This window comes from Lepidochelys kempii, chromosome 22 (assembly GCF_965140285.1).
Source record: "Lepidochelys kempii isolate rLepKem1 chromosome 22, rLepKem1.hap1, whole genome shotgun sequence".
NCBI lineage: Eukaryota > Metazoa > Chordata > Testudines > Cheloniidae > Lepidochelys > Lepidochelys kempii.
In genome coordinates this window covers 20262029-20278476 of record NC_136401.1, presented here as the reverse complement: position 1 = coordinate 20278476, position 16448 = coordinate 20262029, and the positions used below count along the sequence as shown (strand labels likewise).

The following is a 16448-nucleotide window of genomic DNA, read 5'->3' as shown; positions in this document are numbered from 1 at the left end:
TGGCTGGTTCACAGAACTTTGGCGATAAAGGCATTCAGCTGTTGTAGTGATGGGAGGAAAATGGATAAAACAGGAGTGGGTAAGATCAAAGATGAAGCAGATTAGAATAAGATATTTCCCTTAGACGTGTCTCTTGTCCTGACATCTAGGTAGGAAGGGGTGGAGCACAGGAGTGCATGGTGCATCACTTAAGACTCCATTTCACTTACTTTATGTAAACAAAATGTTCAGTTTCTAGGAAGCTATATAGCACCAGCTAAGCCCCGTAGCAGAGCCATAACATGCCATGAAAGAAATCAGTGCTTTTAAAGAATGGACCAAAGATGATGATACAACTTCATTTATTTCATTCACAGATGAGAATACTTGGAAATGAATTTGTGTAGTTTTGCCACATATGGCCTCGGAGTATGTAGGCTGCCTTCAGAAGCTAATGGGATTAGCGAGTGCGGCTCGAAGGACGTAGTCATGTCCCTATGAAAGTACTCAGCACTGCAGAATTCAACATTGGATGTAGTCATTAAGTGACTAAGTGTGTCTTAACAATTTTTCTTGGCTCAGAAATACCTTTTATGTTGACATTGAAATGTCTCCCTGTAAAACTCCACACAATGCATTAAAATATTTCAGGCATCCACCAAATAAATTTGAGTTTGCTGTGTGTGATGGCAGGTGTAGAGGTAGGACAGACCAACTGAATTGTCCCACGTTCAAATCAGCTTTTCCTATCTATATTTTTCCAGCCAATAATCCTGTTGTCATTGTATTGACAGGAAAGTCTCAAACCAGTGTAATGTGACAGAGTGAAAAACTCAAAACCATTTGTATCAAGAACATTCTGGAGAAAATGGAGGTAACTGAAACCCTGGAGGCACAGTGCTCCTTTAAAAATGAGATCCTTCACTGACTCTTCTGTCTTGATTGTGCTTCAGTTAGTGTAGATCTGTGGTGGAAATGTATTTAGAAGCAAAACAATGCATCGTGGACAAGAATAAACATTAAATAAGGTTCATGTGACCAAAAAGCAAGAAAATTTGGAGTTTAATGTGGTTCTTAACAAATTCCATGTGCCCCTGAGTAATGGTTAACTTAATAAACTTTACAGTATTTAATTAAACACTGGGATTTAAAGGGGTGAGTTAAAGATGGGATTTCAACTTTCAAACTGAATTTCCTGGATTTGCCAAGTCATTAACTTTATTTGAATGTGGGTCTTAGAAATATTTTATTTCCTTTGTTTCTATTACCAAAGCTGCCAAGAGAATTTGAGACAATGCACCTTAATTGTTGTCAAGGAGATACAACTGTGATCTATATGCAAATATCCAAGGCGATAGTCTACAACTGGTTACTCTACATTCTATCAACTTAACATGTATTTAAATTATTGTGAAATTATATCATATACTATATAGACCCTAATGACTCCAAAGGAGCCATTACACTATATTATGTGATTTACATATTTAAAGTGCATAGTAATAAGCTTTTGGAGTTTAAAGCTAATCAAACATACCCACATAATAATGCATATCTAAGCTGGAAGAGAGAATTTTAACTTAGTGTTAGACATCTCTACAGGAAATTAATTATATATAATACAGATACAAAGCACACAGGTTTTTTATATTCAATTTGTGCACAGTTAACTTTAATTGAGGAAAACCTATCCAACATGAATATAAATCAGTTGATTTTTTTCCACTTGTTTTTCAAAACTTGTTTCAAAGTTTTGTGATGATTAAAGGATATTTATTCAAATAAGGATTTTTCATCCTTTAGCACAGCTTCCCTCACTCTCAGCACCCCCTGTGATTCTGCGGTGGGAACATAAAATTGATTTTTTTCCCCCTCCATCATTTTTCTTTGTTAGAATATAAATGCAATCTAATGAAATTAAACACACTTTAAAATGTTTATCTACCACCAGTAAATATTTTGCTGAATATTTCCTGAAATGTTTGAAGGGAAACTGAAATGAGACTGTTGTTTGACATAATATATCTTTACGCTTGTAATCTGCATGATTCACATTCATATTTTTTCCCTTTTCCATGAAACTGAATATACAGATTTCAGAGTAACAGCCGTGTTAGTCTGTATTCGCAAAAAGAATGGCCCACCTTGATTATCATATACATTGTAAGGAGAGTGATCACTTTAGATAAGGTATTACCAACAGGAGAGTGGGTTTGTGGGGGGGTGGGGTGGGGAGAAAACCTGGATTTGTGCTGGAAATGGCCCAACTTGATTATCATACACATTGTAAGGAGAGTGATCACTTTAGATAAGCTATTACCAGCAGGAGAGTGGGGTGGGGGGAGAGAAAACCTTTTGTAGTGGTAAACACCCATTTTTTCATGGTTTGTGTGTATAAAAAGATCTTCTGTACTTTCCGCAGTATGCATCTGATGAAGTGAGCTGTAGCTCACGAAAGCTTATGCTCAAATAAATTGGTTAGTCTCTAAGGTGCCACAAGTACTCCTTTTCTTTTTGCGAATATGTATACAGATGACTGAAAACACTAGCTTATACTATCTGGTGTTTTAGTTATAACAAACAAGGATAATGGGTGATGTGGACTGTCCTCATTTTGACTGGGTAAATGTCACCTCTGGTCATGATTCAGAGAGAGAATTTCTAGAGTGATGCTTCTTGGAGCAGGTAATCCTGGAACCCAAATGGGGAGAAGGAATTATTGATTTAGTCCTAAGTGGAGCATAGGATCTGGTCCAAGAGGTAACTATAACTGGGAAATATACCAAAAAAAGGCATTACAGTAACATTTACCTTGAAAAAGGGGGGGTAAAAAAAATGACAACACTAGTGAGCAATTAAAAGCAGTCACAAGGGTAAAATGCCTGTGAGCAGCATGGGGACTACTTAAGAACACCGTAACAGAGGCTTAGACTAAATGTATACCCCAAATCATAAAAAATCGTAAGAAGACCAAAAGAATTCCACTGAACAGCAAAGTAATGGAGGCTGTTGGAGGTGAAGAGGCATCGTTTAAAATTTGGAAGTCAAAACCTCATGAGGAAAATAAGGAGCACAAACTGTCAGGTTAATTATAAAAAGTATAATACAGATCAAGAAAGAATTTGAGAAGAATTTGCTAAAGACACAAAACCTTAACAGTACTGATTCTTTAAAGTACATTTGAAGCAGGAAGCCTACCAAATAGGTGCTGGGGCCCCTAGATAACCAAGGTGTTAAAGGAGCACCAAAGGAAGACAGTACCATTGCAGAAAACCTAATAAATTCTTTGCATTGGTTTTCACTGCAGAGGATGTGAGGGATACCTGCATCAGAGCTATTGTTTTTGAGCAACAAATATGAGGAACTGTGCCAAATAGATGTGCCAATGGAAGAGGTTTTAATACAAATTGATAAATTACACACTAAGTCACCAGGACCTGATGGTATTCACCCAAGAGTTCTGAAGGAACTCAAATATGAAATTGCAGAACTACTAACTGTGGTATGTAACTTGTCACTTGAATCAGCATCTGTACCAGATGACTGCAAGATACCTAATGTAACACTTTTTTTTTTTTAAAATGAGCTCCAGAGGAGACCTTGGCAATTACAGGCCAGTGAGCCTAAGTTCATTACTGGGGAGAGTGGCAGAAACCATAGTAAAGAACAGAATTTTCAGACACAGATATCTCTGATTTGTTGGGGAAGAGTAAACACAGCTTTTCTAAACAGAAATCATGCCTCACCAATCTACTAGAATTCTTTGAGGATTTCAGCAAGCATGGGATAAGATTGATCCAGTTGATACAGTATACTTGGATTTTCAGCAAGCCTTAGGCAAAGTCCCCCACTAAAGGCTCTTAAGCGAATTAGGTTGCATTGGATAAGAGGGAAGGTCCTCTCATGGATCAATAATTGTTTAAAAGATAGGAAACAATTGGTAGGAATAAATTCAGTTTTCTCAATGGAGAGAGGTGGACAACGGCATCCCCCAAGGTTCTGTACTGGGACCTGTGCTGTTGAACATTTTCATTAATGGTCTGGAAAAAGGGGTGAGCAGTGAAGTAGCAAAGTTTGCAGATGATATAAAACTATTCAAGATAGTTAAGTCCAAAGCAGATTGCGAGGATTGAAGAGGGAGGTCACGGAACTGGATAACTGAACAGCAAATTGGCAGATGAAATTTAGTGTTGATGAGTGCAAAGTAATACACATTGGAAAACGTAATCCCAACTATACATATATAATTGTTACCACCCAAGAAAGATCTTGGAGTTTCTGGTATGGGCCACTTCCAGAGACAGGATATTGCGCTACATGGGGACCATTGTTCTGACCTAGTATTGGTAGTTGTGATGCTCTTATGATAGAGGTCAAAGGGGTGTGTGGTCAGAGAGAATCTTTTCAAACAATGTTTAGATTGAGAGGCCTTTGATTCAAAATAACTATTCAAATATTCATGAAAGTTGAGTCACTAGCTGTTTCCAAAATGCAGAACTGTGCTTATGCTTCCTGGATCCCATCATGAACCCCAAACCTAGAGGAGAAAACACACCGCCATGAGACATATTGTCATTCCAGCTTGGGCCGAGATAGGCACTGGATTTCTAAAGAAATCAGTCATCTGTTTCAGTGGAGCGACATTCCATCATCAGAAGCTTCAGTGACTTGAATTTCAAGTAATTTATTTCTAAATTACTTTTACTGTAACTCTTATTAATTCAGATAGGGTTTTGACTTGATATAAAACTCAACAAATATAAGGAACGGTTTAATGAATTGAAAGATAGGATTGAGTCTTTTAAATAAATGTAAAAAAAAGATGTTAATTGCTTAGATGGAAATCAAATCTTAATAGCTTTGTTAATCCTTTGTAGTGAATATTGTGTTTACAAAGAAGTATGGAGAATGTATCCAGCTTAACCTTCTCCAGAACTCTTTTCTCAGTTGGATTGATAAAATTCTTCCCTAGGGTTTTTTGGTGGTGATTAACTTTTTGCTGCTATTTATCCACAACAGAAGCTTCTGCTTCTGTACTGGTGACAATTTTCAGCTGGGGAGCTAACCCTACTGTTAAATTCTTCATTGTTTAATGGCTTAGCAAGTTGAATGCATCCAAAAACCATCCTGCTCTTTGCCCCTAAAAAAAATACTGCAGGAAAACAGATGTTATGCCAAATTGAAATTGATCACTAAGACACCTGTAGCCTTCCAGTGGTCTGAGTCGTGTGAATCCAGAAATAGTGTGTTCAGGAGCAGTGACTTGTTCCATTTTTAAATGCAGCAGTCATTTCTATCATTATGAGAAAAGCCAATGGCCAATGTGCTGAGTTAATACAATTTGGTCACTTTCTGCAGTAGGAGAAGAGAGGGGAAAACATTTGCATGATGTGAGATCTTGAAAAATCTTTCTGTGGTTCACTGTAGATTAAGTTACAAAACAAGGCCACACAATAGTGTGTTGCCAAGTATTTTAACATGGCCTCCCACTAAGATTCCAATAACCCTTAGCCATTATAAGCCACCTTTCAGGGTTCCTTGTGCTTCAAAGAGGATAGTGAGGTCAATAGCGTGCAATACATTCACTTGTTTTCACACATGAATAGGAGACACCCCGATCCTCCAACGTAATGGCTTAAGTAGACACCGTCACTTTGGCAAACTAGATAATAATTGTTTGTTTGGCAATGTTCCAGAAAACTATACTGAGTGTATATTAGTATCAAATGGTGTTTAGTTTATGTGATTGGAGATAAGGAGTGAGCATTGATTGTCTTGTACAGGCACCCAGCACGTGGTGAAAAAAAATAAATGCCTGTCACATATTCATCATGAGTATTTTTAATGAATCCTGTGGGGGACATCCTCTCTTGTGGGGATTTGATTACTTGTATTGATATTTTTTTAATTGCTTTACAAATCTGAGATGATTTAGCATTGGCACGGAGACACTGACAACACCTAGGGTCAGAGAAATTACTCCAAATACCTCTTCAAAATGGTGGCAGGATTTGAACATGGCTCTCCTGAAAGCCCTCGCCACTCCCTCACTGAGCACTGTGAAACTACATGCAGAAGGCATGAGGCAATTTTTCAATCTATTAAAATTTACCTTTCTCTTACAAGTTAAATAAAGAGAAAAATATGAAATGTAAAGAGTAAATTGTGTCCTTGTGTTGCTGCTTGTCAACCTTTTGTTAAATTGTAGTGCACAGAAATAAACTTTATTCTGAGGTTTCATCAGAAGCATGTATAGTCCCATCGTTTCCAAGTTATATTTGGACTCTCTAGCCTTAGTGCTAACCTTTATGCATATGCTGTCATTAGCTTCTTTGATGTCTTTCTGCTATATTTTCTAGACATTGGTTGATACCTCCCTTTCTCACCTCTAGTTCAATAGCATTCTTTGTAGTCATTAACTATATATTTACATCTTACATTTTCCCATTAAGTTTAATTCAGCACATCTTGCCAATCAAAAAGTTGAAAGTTTTTTCCAGTCTGTGCTTGCTTTTATGTCATCAACAAGTGAAACCACTTATTATTGGTCCTTTTGTCCGAAATGTTTGTACAGTTTTGAAAGCAGATGAGAGATCAGGAGGGACTTCAATTGGAATTTTTCTTTTCGGCAGATATCCTCTCAAGTTCTGTTTTACGTACTTTTTACTGCTTAGCTTCTGCTCTAATTTTCCTTAGGATTCCTTCTGCTTATTTTGTGATCTGACAGAACTTGCATCATTTATGAGGAAAATTAGAAATTTAGAACGCAGCAGTTTTATTTCAACTGTGTTCCCCAGGATTCTCTAAAACTCAAATCAAATATCGCTGCATGTATATGATATGTTGGCTCCTGTCAATTAAAGAGAGAGGGGTTTTTGTGCAGCTGACTTGTAAAAAATTACCAGACTCAGAGAGAGGGGATTGCATGAAGGATTTTTCTTCAGTCTCTGGACTTTCACAGCATCACCTACTGCAGCTTACGAAAATAAGTGTGTCACTGATTAGCAGCAATTTGTTCTCTTAGTATCTATATTTTAAAAAATGTTTTAAAGAGAATTGCTTTGTGAGAACAGTCTTTCAATATTCATGCTTTGAGAGAGTGGGAGTCAATCTTGTAACATTTTATGTAGTCATCCCAAGGCCAAGAAGTTAAGTGCTAATTTCATTTTCTCTGATCAGAGTACTTGGCTGTGTGTTTTAATACAATGGCCTGTTCTTTTGTTATCTGCAAAATACTCTTTGTGTCTAAATTTCATTGAAGAGTTCTGGTATCAATCTGTTGCCACATTGTAATCTGGATTCTGGTTTACTGTGGTAGCTCTCTTTTATTGCAGATTCAAAAGGAGGGGCTTCTCCAAAGCATATGGAGAGCATTGTTCAGTAGCAGGCTAACTGGGGGTGTGAGTTCACAGACTTGGTAAATGTCCACCGTGGAAATAAAGCTGATCTCCTGAGGCTAAGCATGCTGAGTATTAAAGAATGAAGGTAGTAGTAAACAAGGTATTTAATATTCGGTACAGTTTCTCCCTAGTCTTGATGTGCATAATTGGGTCCTGGATAAATTACAGGGATAAAAAAAAAAGTATCCAGTGTAAAAGAGCTCATTTACATACAAGTATATTCTCCATAGCAAAGTAAACAATGCACAAGCAGAGAGTTCTTGTCCACCTGCTAAATAAACTTCAACAAAAAAGGTTGGAGTTTGAAATAAATGTCCTGATCCGGAGTAGCTAATCACTTTGGCTTGTGGAGTTTTTAATAAAATTTACTGGAAGAAGGCTTGTCTTCAAAAATGCAAAAGTACATCCAGAAGGTCTACATGCAGTACAGCCAATTCCTCATGCAATACAAGGTTAGCATTATAATTAAGCCACCCTGCGTCTTTGAGAAGTGTACACACTTTATCTAAAATAGCCATGCTGAATGTGGATGAAAGAGTTAATTGTTAAAGTATTTTGTGCTTTATTTCTATTTTTTATAGTAGAGCTTTATAGTTCCAATATTTCCATGGCAAATAAAGCTATTATCATCTGTGGCCCATTTTGAACATTGTAGCTCCTAGGGGTTCAGGACCTTTATGGAGTTGAGCACCTACAACAGCACAAAGGTAATAATTGTCATTTGTTACCTGAAGAATAAAGTTGTGACCATAGCTACAGGTCCTCAGAGGGTGTTCCCACCTTGGGAGCATATGTGGTGAAAGGGGCTTCAACCCATAGCTTTGGCATCATTGGAAGGAATCTATCGTTGCTGGAATTTGAACCCCAGCTCTTTTTCTTACATAACCCAGCTAAAGGAAATCATTGTTTCTCACCAAGAAAAAATGTGTTGATAGTCTTCAAAACAAGGAGTAAAGTTATGTAATTTTTTAGCTGGCTATCTGTTCCAGTTCTATAAAGAAGAAATCTGCAGCTTCTGTGATTTCACTACTTGGTCTCTTGCTTATCAGTCATAAGCACATGTGTACCATGTATGGATACAGTGGTACTTTGCAAGGCTCATGAATGATGGAATAAGTATAATTTTGGCATAAATGGAGTTGCCCAGTGGGGTTAATTTCAGATCAATTAGATTACAATTGAAAATATTTGTAGAACAACATGCAGATTAGAACAATAGAGATTGTGTTTCAGGTGGTGTGTCCAGGCATTAAAATTAACTTGTTAACAGTTCATAGTTACTTGATGTTTACCGAATGTTTTTATCGGGTTTGCTTGTTGGTACAGAACATTCTGACTGACATGATATATCCATCATATTTTATTTATTGACTTCCTTTTAGTCCTGCAAAGGATAAAATACAAAAGGCTTTGGTAATATTATTTATGTTGAGCAATTTCTGTTACACTTCTGCTGCACATCTGATTGTGTTATTGTGTTTAGTGGCTGCCTAATTGCCTGTGCAGGTTTTCCTGATTGGAAATGATCAAGACTCTGTTGTGCATGTGAACTGTCCTGTGTGAGTGGGGCAGTCACTAAATGGCTTGTGATAGCCCTCACTTTTCCATTCTACACCCCTGGAATCTCCAGTCCAGTTTATTTCATTACATTTAAGAGTTGTCCAATTTTCTCCCGTGTACCCGTTATTACAGTTTAATGTTGCTACGTATCGTTCAATTGGAAAGAATATTTGGCCTGCTGGAGGGAAAATATGTTGCACTCTTAATACATAAAATCTATAGACAATTTAAGATTGAGAAAGGTAAATTTAGTTTTCAGACTTTTAAAGAAATACTTTTCTGTTCCCTTCTTTATGCATCTCAGTCAACCACCCTTGACTTTTTTCTGAAACCATCCTTGTTATCACAGCCAATGTCAGTGCTGTAGGAGTTGGCCACCCTTACTTTCATGCACGTTGATGTAATGAAGTGTATGTTAATGAAGACTTACCATGATCTCCTTACCACTTCAGCTTGGACCTGCTAAAGGCTCCCATCCTTGAAGGCAGGGGTTTAGTATAACTTAGTTGTGTAGTTTGAGATTAAATTTAAAAAGATCAGTAATGTAACGAACTATGCAATCTATAGGTTCTTTAATTGCCTTTCAAGCGATTCTTAAAAACTGTTGCTTTATCATAAAACAGTACAATTATTGCTGTATTTTCCTCAGAAATATGTAAGTTGCTGCGATTCTCAAATATTTAAAAAAAAAAGGGTGGGGGGGAGGAGAAATGGCCAACGGAAGTATCGCTGATTGTATAAAGCTTCCCCAAATCCCCAAGACTGAAGTGAAAGCTGTAGGTGAAGAGGTGGGAATGCCTGATACTGTAGGGCTTTCTCATGTATGGCTGCTGTGAACATGGGCACTTCATACCACAAGTGATTTCCTTTCAGCAACATTAACGAGAACAGGCAGTATTTTGTGTTGCAATTCTCCTAACAATAATTCCAGCACTTTTGCAGTTGCAGTATCCAAGTAGTCCAGTCACATTTTCTTAAATCATTCAGTGGGCTTGGTTCCCTCGCCTCCATCCCAACAACAACAGAAAGTGATTGTCATGGGTTACTCAAAATTTTGCTGGATACATTTGAATCTTTAGGGCTGTTAGAGCTGCAGGTAGCTTTTTTGATGAGCAAGAATTCCCATCAGCTTTCCTCTTTCTACTTTTGGTTGGAGGGTGGGGGGAGACTTTTTAACTAAGTGTTTCCAGAATCTTTCTAATATAATTATAATATATTTAAGCTCTTCCATTTCCTTTCTTGTTCCTCCCCCTTAGTGTATTTTAAAATAACAGTACTAGAAAGCAGCTGAAAAGCAAACAGAATCAAATTTGAATGAACTAAAAATTGGGCACCAGGTTTTCACACCACTTGAAGAGGAAATCCCAGGGTTGCTGTATTCTTGGAAGCACTTTGCCATTTTCGGTGATGTGGTTTGCCTCCTTAGCACCAAGATCTGCACATGTGGCCCCGGGAAATGTCTTGCATGCGTTAATAGGTCCTGATATTTTACTCCTCACAGCTTTGTTTTATCGTCTGTGCTGTCAGTTCATTTCTCCATTTCACTCTCTTGTGTAGCTCTGATACTCTTTTGATTTCCAGGGAATTAAGAGGTAGACCGCGTGCCATCAACTGCGTGTCTCACGATGCTTCCACTACTTGTTTTTTAGGAGCCAATCTGTGCCACGGTGCTTGGCTTCTTACTGTGATGTAGGGCTGAGATGAAGACTTGGTCCCCTAGAGTCAATCTCCTTTTGCTCCCTTCCCTCTTTCCCCCACTTTGGCATGTGTTCCTTGCATCTCTGCCAACCAGGGGTTCATTTAAAAATATTTCATTCTGTGCAAGTGGGATAATTTAGCAGATGTTTAGCATCTAGGAGCAAGAGAATTTGCCTTCTCCTTCCTTGCCCAGCTCTTTCCTTGGAGTCACATTTTTACATGTAGATGAAATTATCCACCGGCTGCTTATAGAGCAGCCTTGCCAATGCATACAGCAGAAGGGGCAGTCTTGATTTTTAGAAAAGCAGCTGCCCCTTCTCCACTCTAACCACCCACAGAGCTCTCCCAGTTATTCTAGTCTAATTTAGTGGTGTTCATTAGAGTTGAATGACATGTCATTATTTTTCTTCCCCAGGATCCCCCTTTCAAATGTTGTCCAGTGGACAACTGTATACGTGTACAGCAATAAAATTATTGCCCAGGTAACTATAGTTATGAATTGTCTAATGCCACAGAAACTAAGCCAATCCCATGCAATAATACCCTCTTCATACTCAAGAGGGAATAGTTTGCTTCAGCACGCAGGTGCACCACAGCTTGTACTTGATCTATTCTACATGAATCCTGCTGACATAATTTAAAAACTTGGCAGTACAGTATTTAATCTCTTTCTTTCCTTTCTTTTTAAGGTGGTGGACAGAACTTGGTTACTGAAGATGTGACGGTAGTGGAGGGAGAAGTTGCCACCATCAGTTGTCGAGTCAAAAACAGTGATGACTCAGTGATTCAGCTACTGAATCCCAATAGACAGACAATTTATTTCAAAGACTTCAGGCGTAAGTTTCCGTCCCTGTGTTATTTGGTAGCAACTGACCCCCACCCTCCTGGCAGTCTGGATAAAGAGATTGCAAATGCCTCTTTTTTTAATTTAGTGTTAGGCACTTAAAGTTGAGTTGTTTCTTCAGAGCACAGATGACAGACAATCATAATCTTTCTCCTTAATGGACACCTTGCTGGTCCCTTTTAAAAGTCAGACTGTTTTACTTTGCAGTAGGAATTGATTGTAGTAATTCAGGGTGAATTGCAACTGAGCGCCAAATATTCAGCTGACCCAAACAAATTGAATGGAGTAATGCAGGAGAATACAGTGTTCTGAGAAGTAATATGTTTGGTCTGAAGATTGACATGTTCAGGATAATCTGTCCCCTTTAAAGCCAAAACAAAATCTGTCACTATGGTGCCCAGTGCAGGAGGATGGCTTTATTTCCTGTTCAGACAATACTGTGAGGATAACAGTTGAAATGAGACTATTTAAATTATTCAGTCTAATGGCTGCTCTTGGAATTGGACAGGATGGACCAGGACTACTTGTGCTGGTTGTGTACACGCAACACAGTGGGTCTCTGCTCCAAAATTGCTTACAATCTAAGTAACTAATTGGGTGGGATGAACTCAGAGATTGTGATTTACTGGTATTGCAATAGCATCTAAGGACCCAGATCAGGGTTCCCATTTTGCTAGGTATTTCACAGACCCTGCCCCAAAATTGGCACTCGAGAAAGACCATCAGTAAGTCTTAGTTGAAATATTTGTCAGTGCTGTCAAAATTCCCAAAGGGATTTCAGCAGTAATTACTTGTGGAAGGAAATCTAAATCTTAAATTCTTTGCCCTGATTCTTATCTTAGCTTCTTGCTGGTTCTAATCTACTCATGGTATCAATCCTGCACTCTGCTTTAAGCCACAAAATAACCCCCTGAATTGTTTTTATGGCAGCCTTCTTACCAAAAACATTGCTGCATTTTCTGAAAATAAAAGCTAGACACATCAGTAGTTTGTATGGAGAATTTGTATTGATTAGTTATATTGATCTGAGCACATGAGTATTGTTTAAACCCAGATTGAAATGCAAGGAGCTGGAATAATGTGGAACACGTAGGAGTTTTGTTTAGGCACCATTACAACTCTTTCAGGCTTCTGGCTTTGCCATGTTTTTGTGGGAGGAAACGTACTATCTCTCTTGTTCATCACAATCACTCATGATCTGTTTGTTCCACAGCTTTGAAGGACAGCAGGTTTCAGTTAGTGAATTTCTCGAACAGTGAACTCAGAGTGTCGTTGACAAATGTCTCCATTTCTGATGAAGGAAGATATTTCTGCCAGCTCTACACCGATCCCCCACAGGAAATTTATACCACTATGACTGTGCTTGGTAAGTGCCGGGCAGTAAACTCTAACTCTTCAGTTACTGTGGAGGAGTGAAGGGGAGGGGAAAGGGAATCAGCACATGTTTTTTGGAAACTATTTTGTAGCAATTCCAGCCACCAAAAGTTGCTGAAACTGAATCATATTCTTAAGACTTGATTTATAGAGCCACACGCACTCTGAGATTTCAGTAAAAATCAGCTTTTTTTTAATCCCAAAGAGCTCTTTCACTAAAGACCAGCTGCTTTGTGTATCTGTTGAGTCTGGGACTCGAAACTGCAATCACAAGATTCTGAAGGTGACTAGCAAAGATCAACCTAAATTTTCAAGTGAGCCACTTGCCACATGGAACGACATAGCTGTTAATTTCTAGTTGTGTTAGCTAAGTGAGGAAGAGACTGGCTGTGTGCTTCTACCCAATAGAATTTCTTTGTAATCACTCTGCATGCTCTTCTTTCTAAGTAATATCCTGTTTGTAATGGAGAAGCCGAGTGTTTGTTTTTCCTGCAGCATTTCAGTTTCGTGAAAAACGTACAGGTTTAGGAGCCAGATGCTCCTGAATTTTAAGCCTGGCTCTGCCTGTCACTGACTCACTTGGCCAGGTCACTTAAATTCCCTAGGTCAGTGTCTCCATTTGGGAAGTGTGGGACAATACCTGCCTTGCTGGGGCTGCATGACGATGAATCACTGCATTGGCTGGAGTAAGTCTGACACTGTTGTTGCCTTGGAGTGGATGTCTGGGGAATGGCAAACACCTACAAGGGGAAGAAAGTCAGCTGGCTTTAGTAATCCTGCAAACTAACCTCACAAACTTTCCTAGTCCACATGCCTTTCATCTTTAAGGTAGCAAAGTACATGTGTGTGTCACACTTCAGCAGGAGGGTGGGGTTGTGGTCATAGATTCTTTTCATTCACTGAGGAGAAAAAGGGAAGGAATAAGATTTAAGTATATTATTTATCTAAAATTAGGGTGTATATTAATTATGGTTCCCCTCAGTGGCCATATTGGGACTCTTGGTCTGCCTATCAACAGGAATTCCTACTAGCTCCTAACCTTTCTTGTTGGGAACCACTGGGGTAGGCAGGCCCATCTTTCATTTGTTCCTCATCTACTGCTTCAACTGCAGAAGGAAACCTTTGAGGAGCAATAGGCCAAAGCAGACAAGGAGGGTACCCTTCAAACTGTCTCCTCATCTTTCCCAGATGAAGCTGTTATGCCCCCTCCACCTTCTCTGGCTTCAAACAGTTTCAGGAGCTAACAAAACATGTTGTGGATTCATTGCATATTCCCCTAGAGGAGGTTTGAGAGTCACAGCACAAGCACTTGGACGTTTTGCAAATGACACTTTCTGCTCAAGTGGCCCTGCCCATAAATGAGGCTTTCCTGGATCCTGCCAGGACCATCTGGCAGACCCCAGCAATGGTATTGCCCATGTGCAAACATTCTGATAAGAAGTATTCTGTCCCAGCCAAGAACTGTGAATATTTATTTTTGAATCCTTTGCCTAATTCCCTGGCTGTTGAAGTGGTGAACGTGGCAGACAGCACCACTCTAAATTAACCCTATATGGCAGGGACCAAAATAGTCTTGGCCTTGAGTCATTCGTCTGCAACCCAAGAGTTTAGAAATGCAAATTACCAAGCTCTTATGGCAAAATAGTCACACCAGTTATTCCAAATTCCACATTTATTAAACACCTTCCAGCAGAACATCGCGAGCAGTTCCACACTGCCATAGCTGAAGGTCAGCTACTGACTAGAACCTCATTACAGGCCTCCTTAGATGCAGTTGACACTGCAGCTTGCTCTATCTCCAGGGCAGTCACCGTACATTGGGCATACTGGCTCCAGTTCTATGGGTTACCTGGAGAGTTTCAAAGTACTGTTGAGGACTGCCCCTTTGATGGACTGAAACTCTTTTTGCTGAAACCACAGGAGAATCACTGATCGCTTCGGGTCCCAAAAAAGAACGAAGGGTGGAGACCAATTCTAGATCTGACTCCTATGCAACTTTTCTGAAAATACAAAAATGCAGAATGGTGACTTTTTTGCAGCTGTAATTCCATCAGTGGAATTTGATTTTCAGCCCTCAACCTTCAGGACCTTATGCTTTCATGCCACAATTTGTCCTTTTCACAAGAGATTATTTTGGTTTCTGGTCAGTCAAGATCACATCCAGAACTGGATACTTCTAGTCAGCCTTTTCTCTGCTCTGAGAGTGTTCTTGAAGATTTTGACAGTGGTCTCCAACTACCTTTTTATTTTTTGGAGACAATGGTTTTTCCATGCCTTGATTGGCTGCTCAAGGGGCAGACTTGCAAAGAGGTTCTCTCTGCCGTAAACTCACCGCTGTCCATGCCCCCCAGGTTAGGTCTCCAGCTCAACATAAAAATGTCTACTTTGACCTCTGTAGAAAGGAGAGAACCAAGTCACTTAGCAAGTCTCCCAGGCAGTTCAATTGCTGACCTGTTCAAGGGAGCTACTGTCTCCATTCGGAGTCTGTCCAGGTGGATATCTGGATGTATTATTCATTGTTGTTAATTTGCCAATACACAAGCTCCTCCCAAGGTGTTCGCCTATTTCACTAGATTTCTTGTCAATGTCTATGGTGCTGTTTAAAGATGTTCCCACTGTTGGGATCTGCAAGGCTGCAATTTGGACTTTAATGCATAACTTTTCCAAACACAATGTGATGGGTCATTCTTCTAGATCAGATGCTGCCCTGGGGAATATGGTCTTGCTTCGGTGAAGACTCCCTCCTCATGATGAAGCTCCCTCCTCATAATGAAGATACTGCTCGGAAGTCACCTGAAATGGAGCACCCATAGGGATGCTAGTTGAAGGAGTCGTCCAGTAATTGGAGTTCTTCAAGATGTCCCCCTTTGGGTGCTCCACTTCCCTCCCTACTTCCCTTCTGCTTTGGAGTTTCCTCTGTGGGAGTTTGAAGGAACTGAAGGTGAAGGAACTGAAGGTGGTTCACTTGGGCAGCTCTACATATCATTTAGTATGGGGCACAAGGTTGTATAGGGCACATGTGCAGGTCAAACAGGCATTGCTACCAAAAATCTGTGCTCAAAGTCTCAGTGTCCAATTGAGGATGGGGACAGTGGCGTAAACTGGCATGTGGTCTGCCAGCATCACAATAATAAATGAAGAATCAAATCTGGTTTGCTGTCTATGGTGTTCTTTAAGGAAAGTACTATGTACGTTATGCAGTTGTTAAACCTCTTTTTGTGCTTCAAGATGCTGATGCCTCTGCACATTTTAGTTGCTTGATGTTTAAGCAAAACCTTAAGCATAATTATAATGCAAAGTGAGGGATTTCTGTTAACTTTTGTCTGAGCTGATTTAACAGCCACTATTTTATGTATTATTTTGTATGTATAAACTTGAGATCTTTCATCTGACATTTTGTGTGTGCTTGTTTGCTTAGGAATTATCCATTTTGGAGTGTTGCAGTTCACTTTTTCTACTCAGAATTGTCTTGGTGAAAATGTAATCTACTGAATTCTCCTTTTTTCATCCTATTTCTCATGGTTTGCAAGACAATGATATAGATGCAGTTATAAGGTTAATATAGTTACAGATAATAGTAGCTAATACTATTA

At 39.2% G+C, this 16448-nt stretch overlaps 1 protein-coding gene across 7 annotated transcripts in view; it reads left to right on the top strand.

Annotated features, from left to right (window-relative positions):
- The window catches only part of CADM1 (cell adhesion molecule 1), a 289265-nt gene that overhangs the window by 198117 nt on the left and 74700 nt on the right, over nt 1–16448 (top strand). For all 7 annotated transcript variants that reach the window (XM_073320762.2, XM_073320759.2, XM_073320760.2 and 4 more), the window contains exons 2-3: nt 11327–11473; nt 12695–12847. In XM_073320762.2, coding sequence (XP_073176863.1) covers nt 11327–11473; nt 12695–12847 — 300 coding nt within the window. The remainder of the gene's footprint in view (nt 1–11326; nt 11474–12694; nt 12848–16448) is intronic.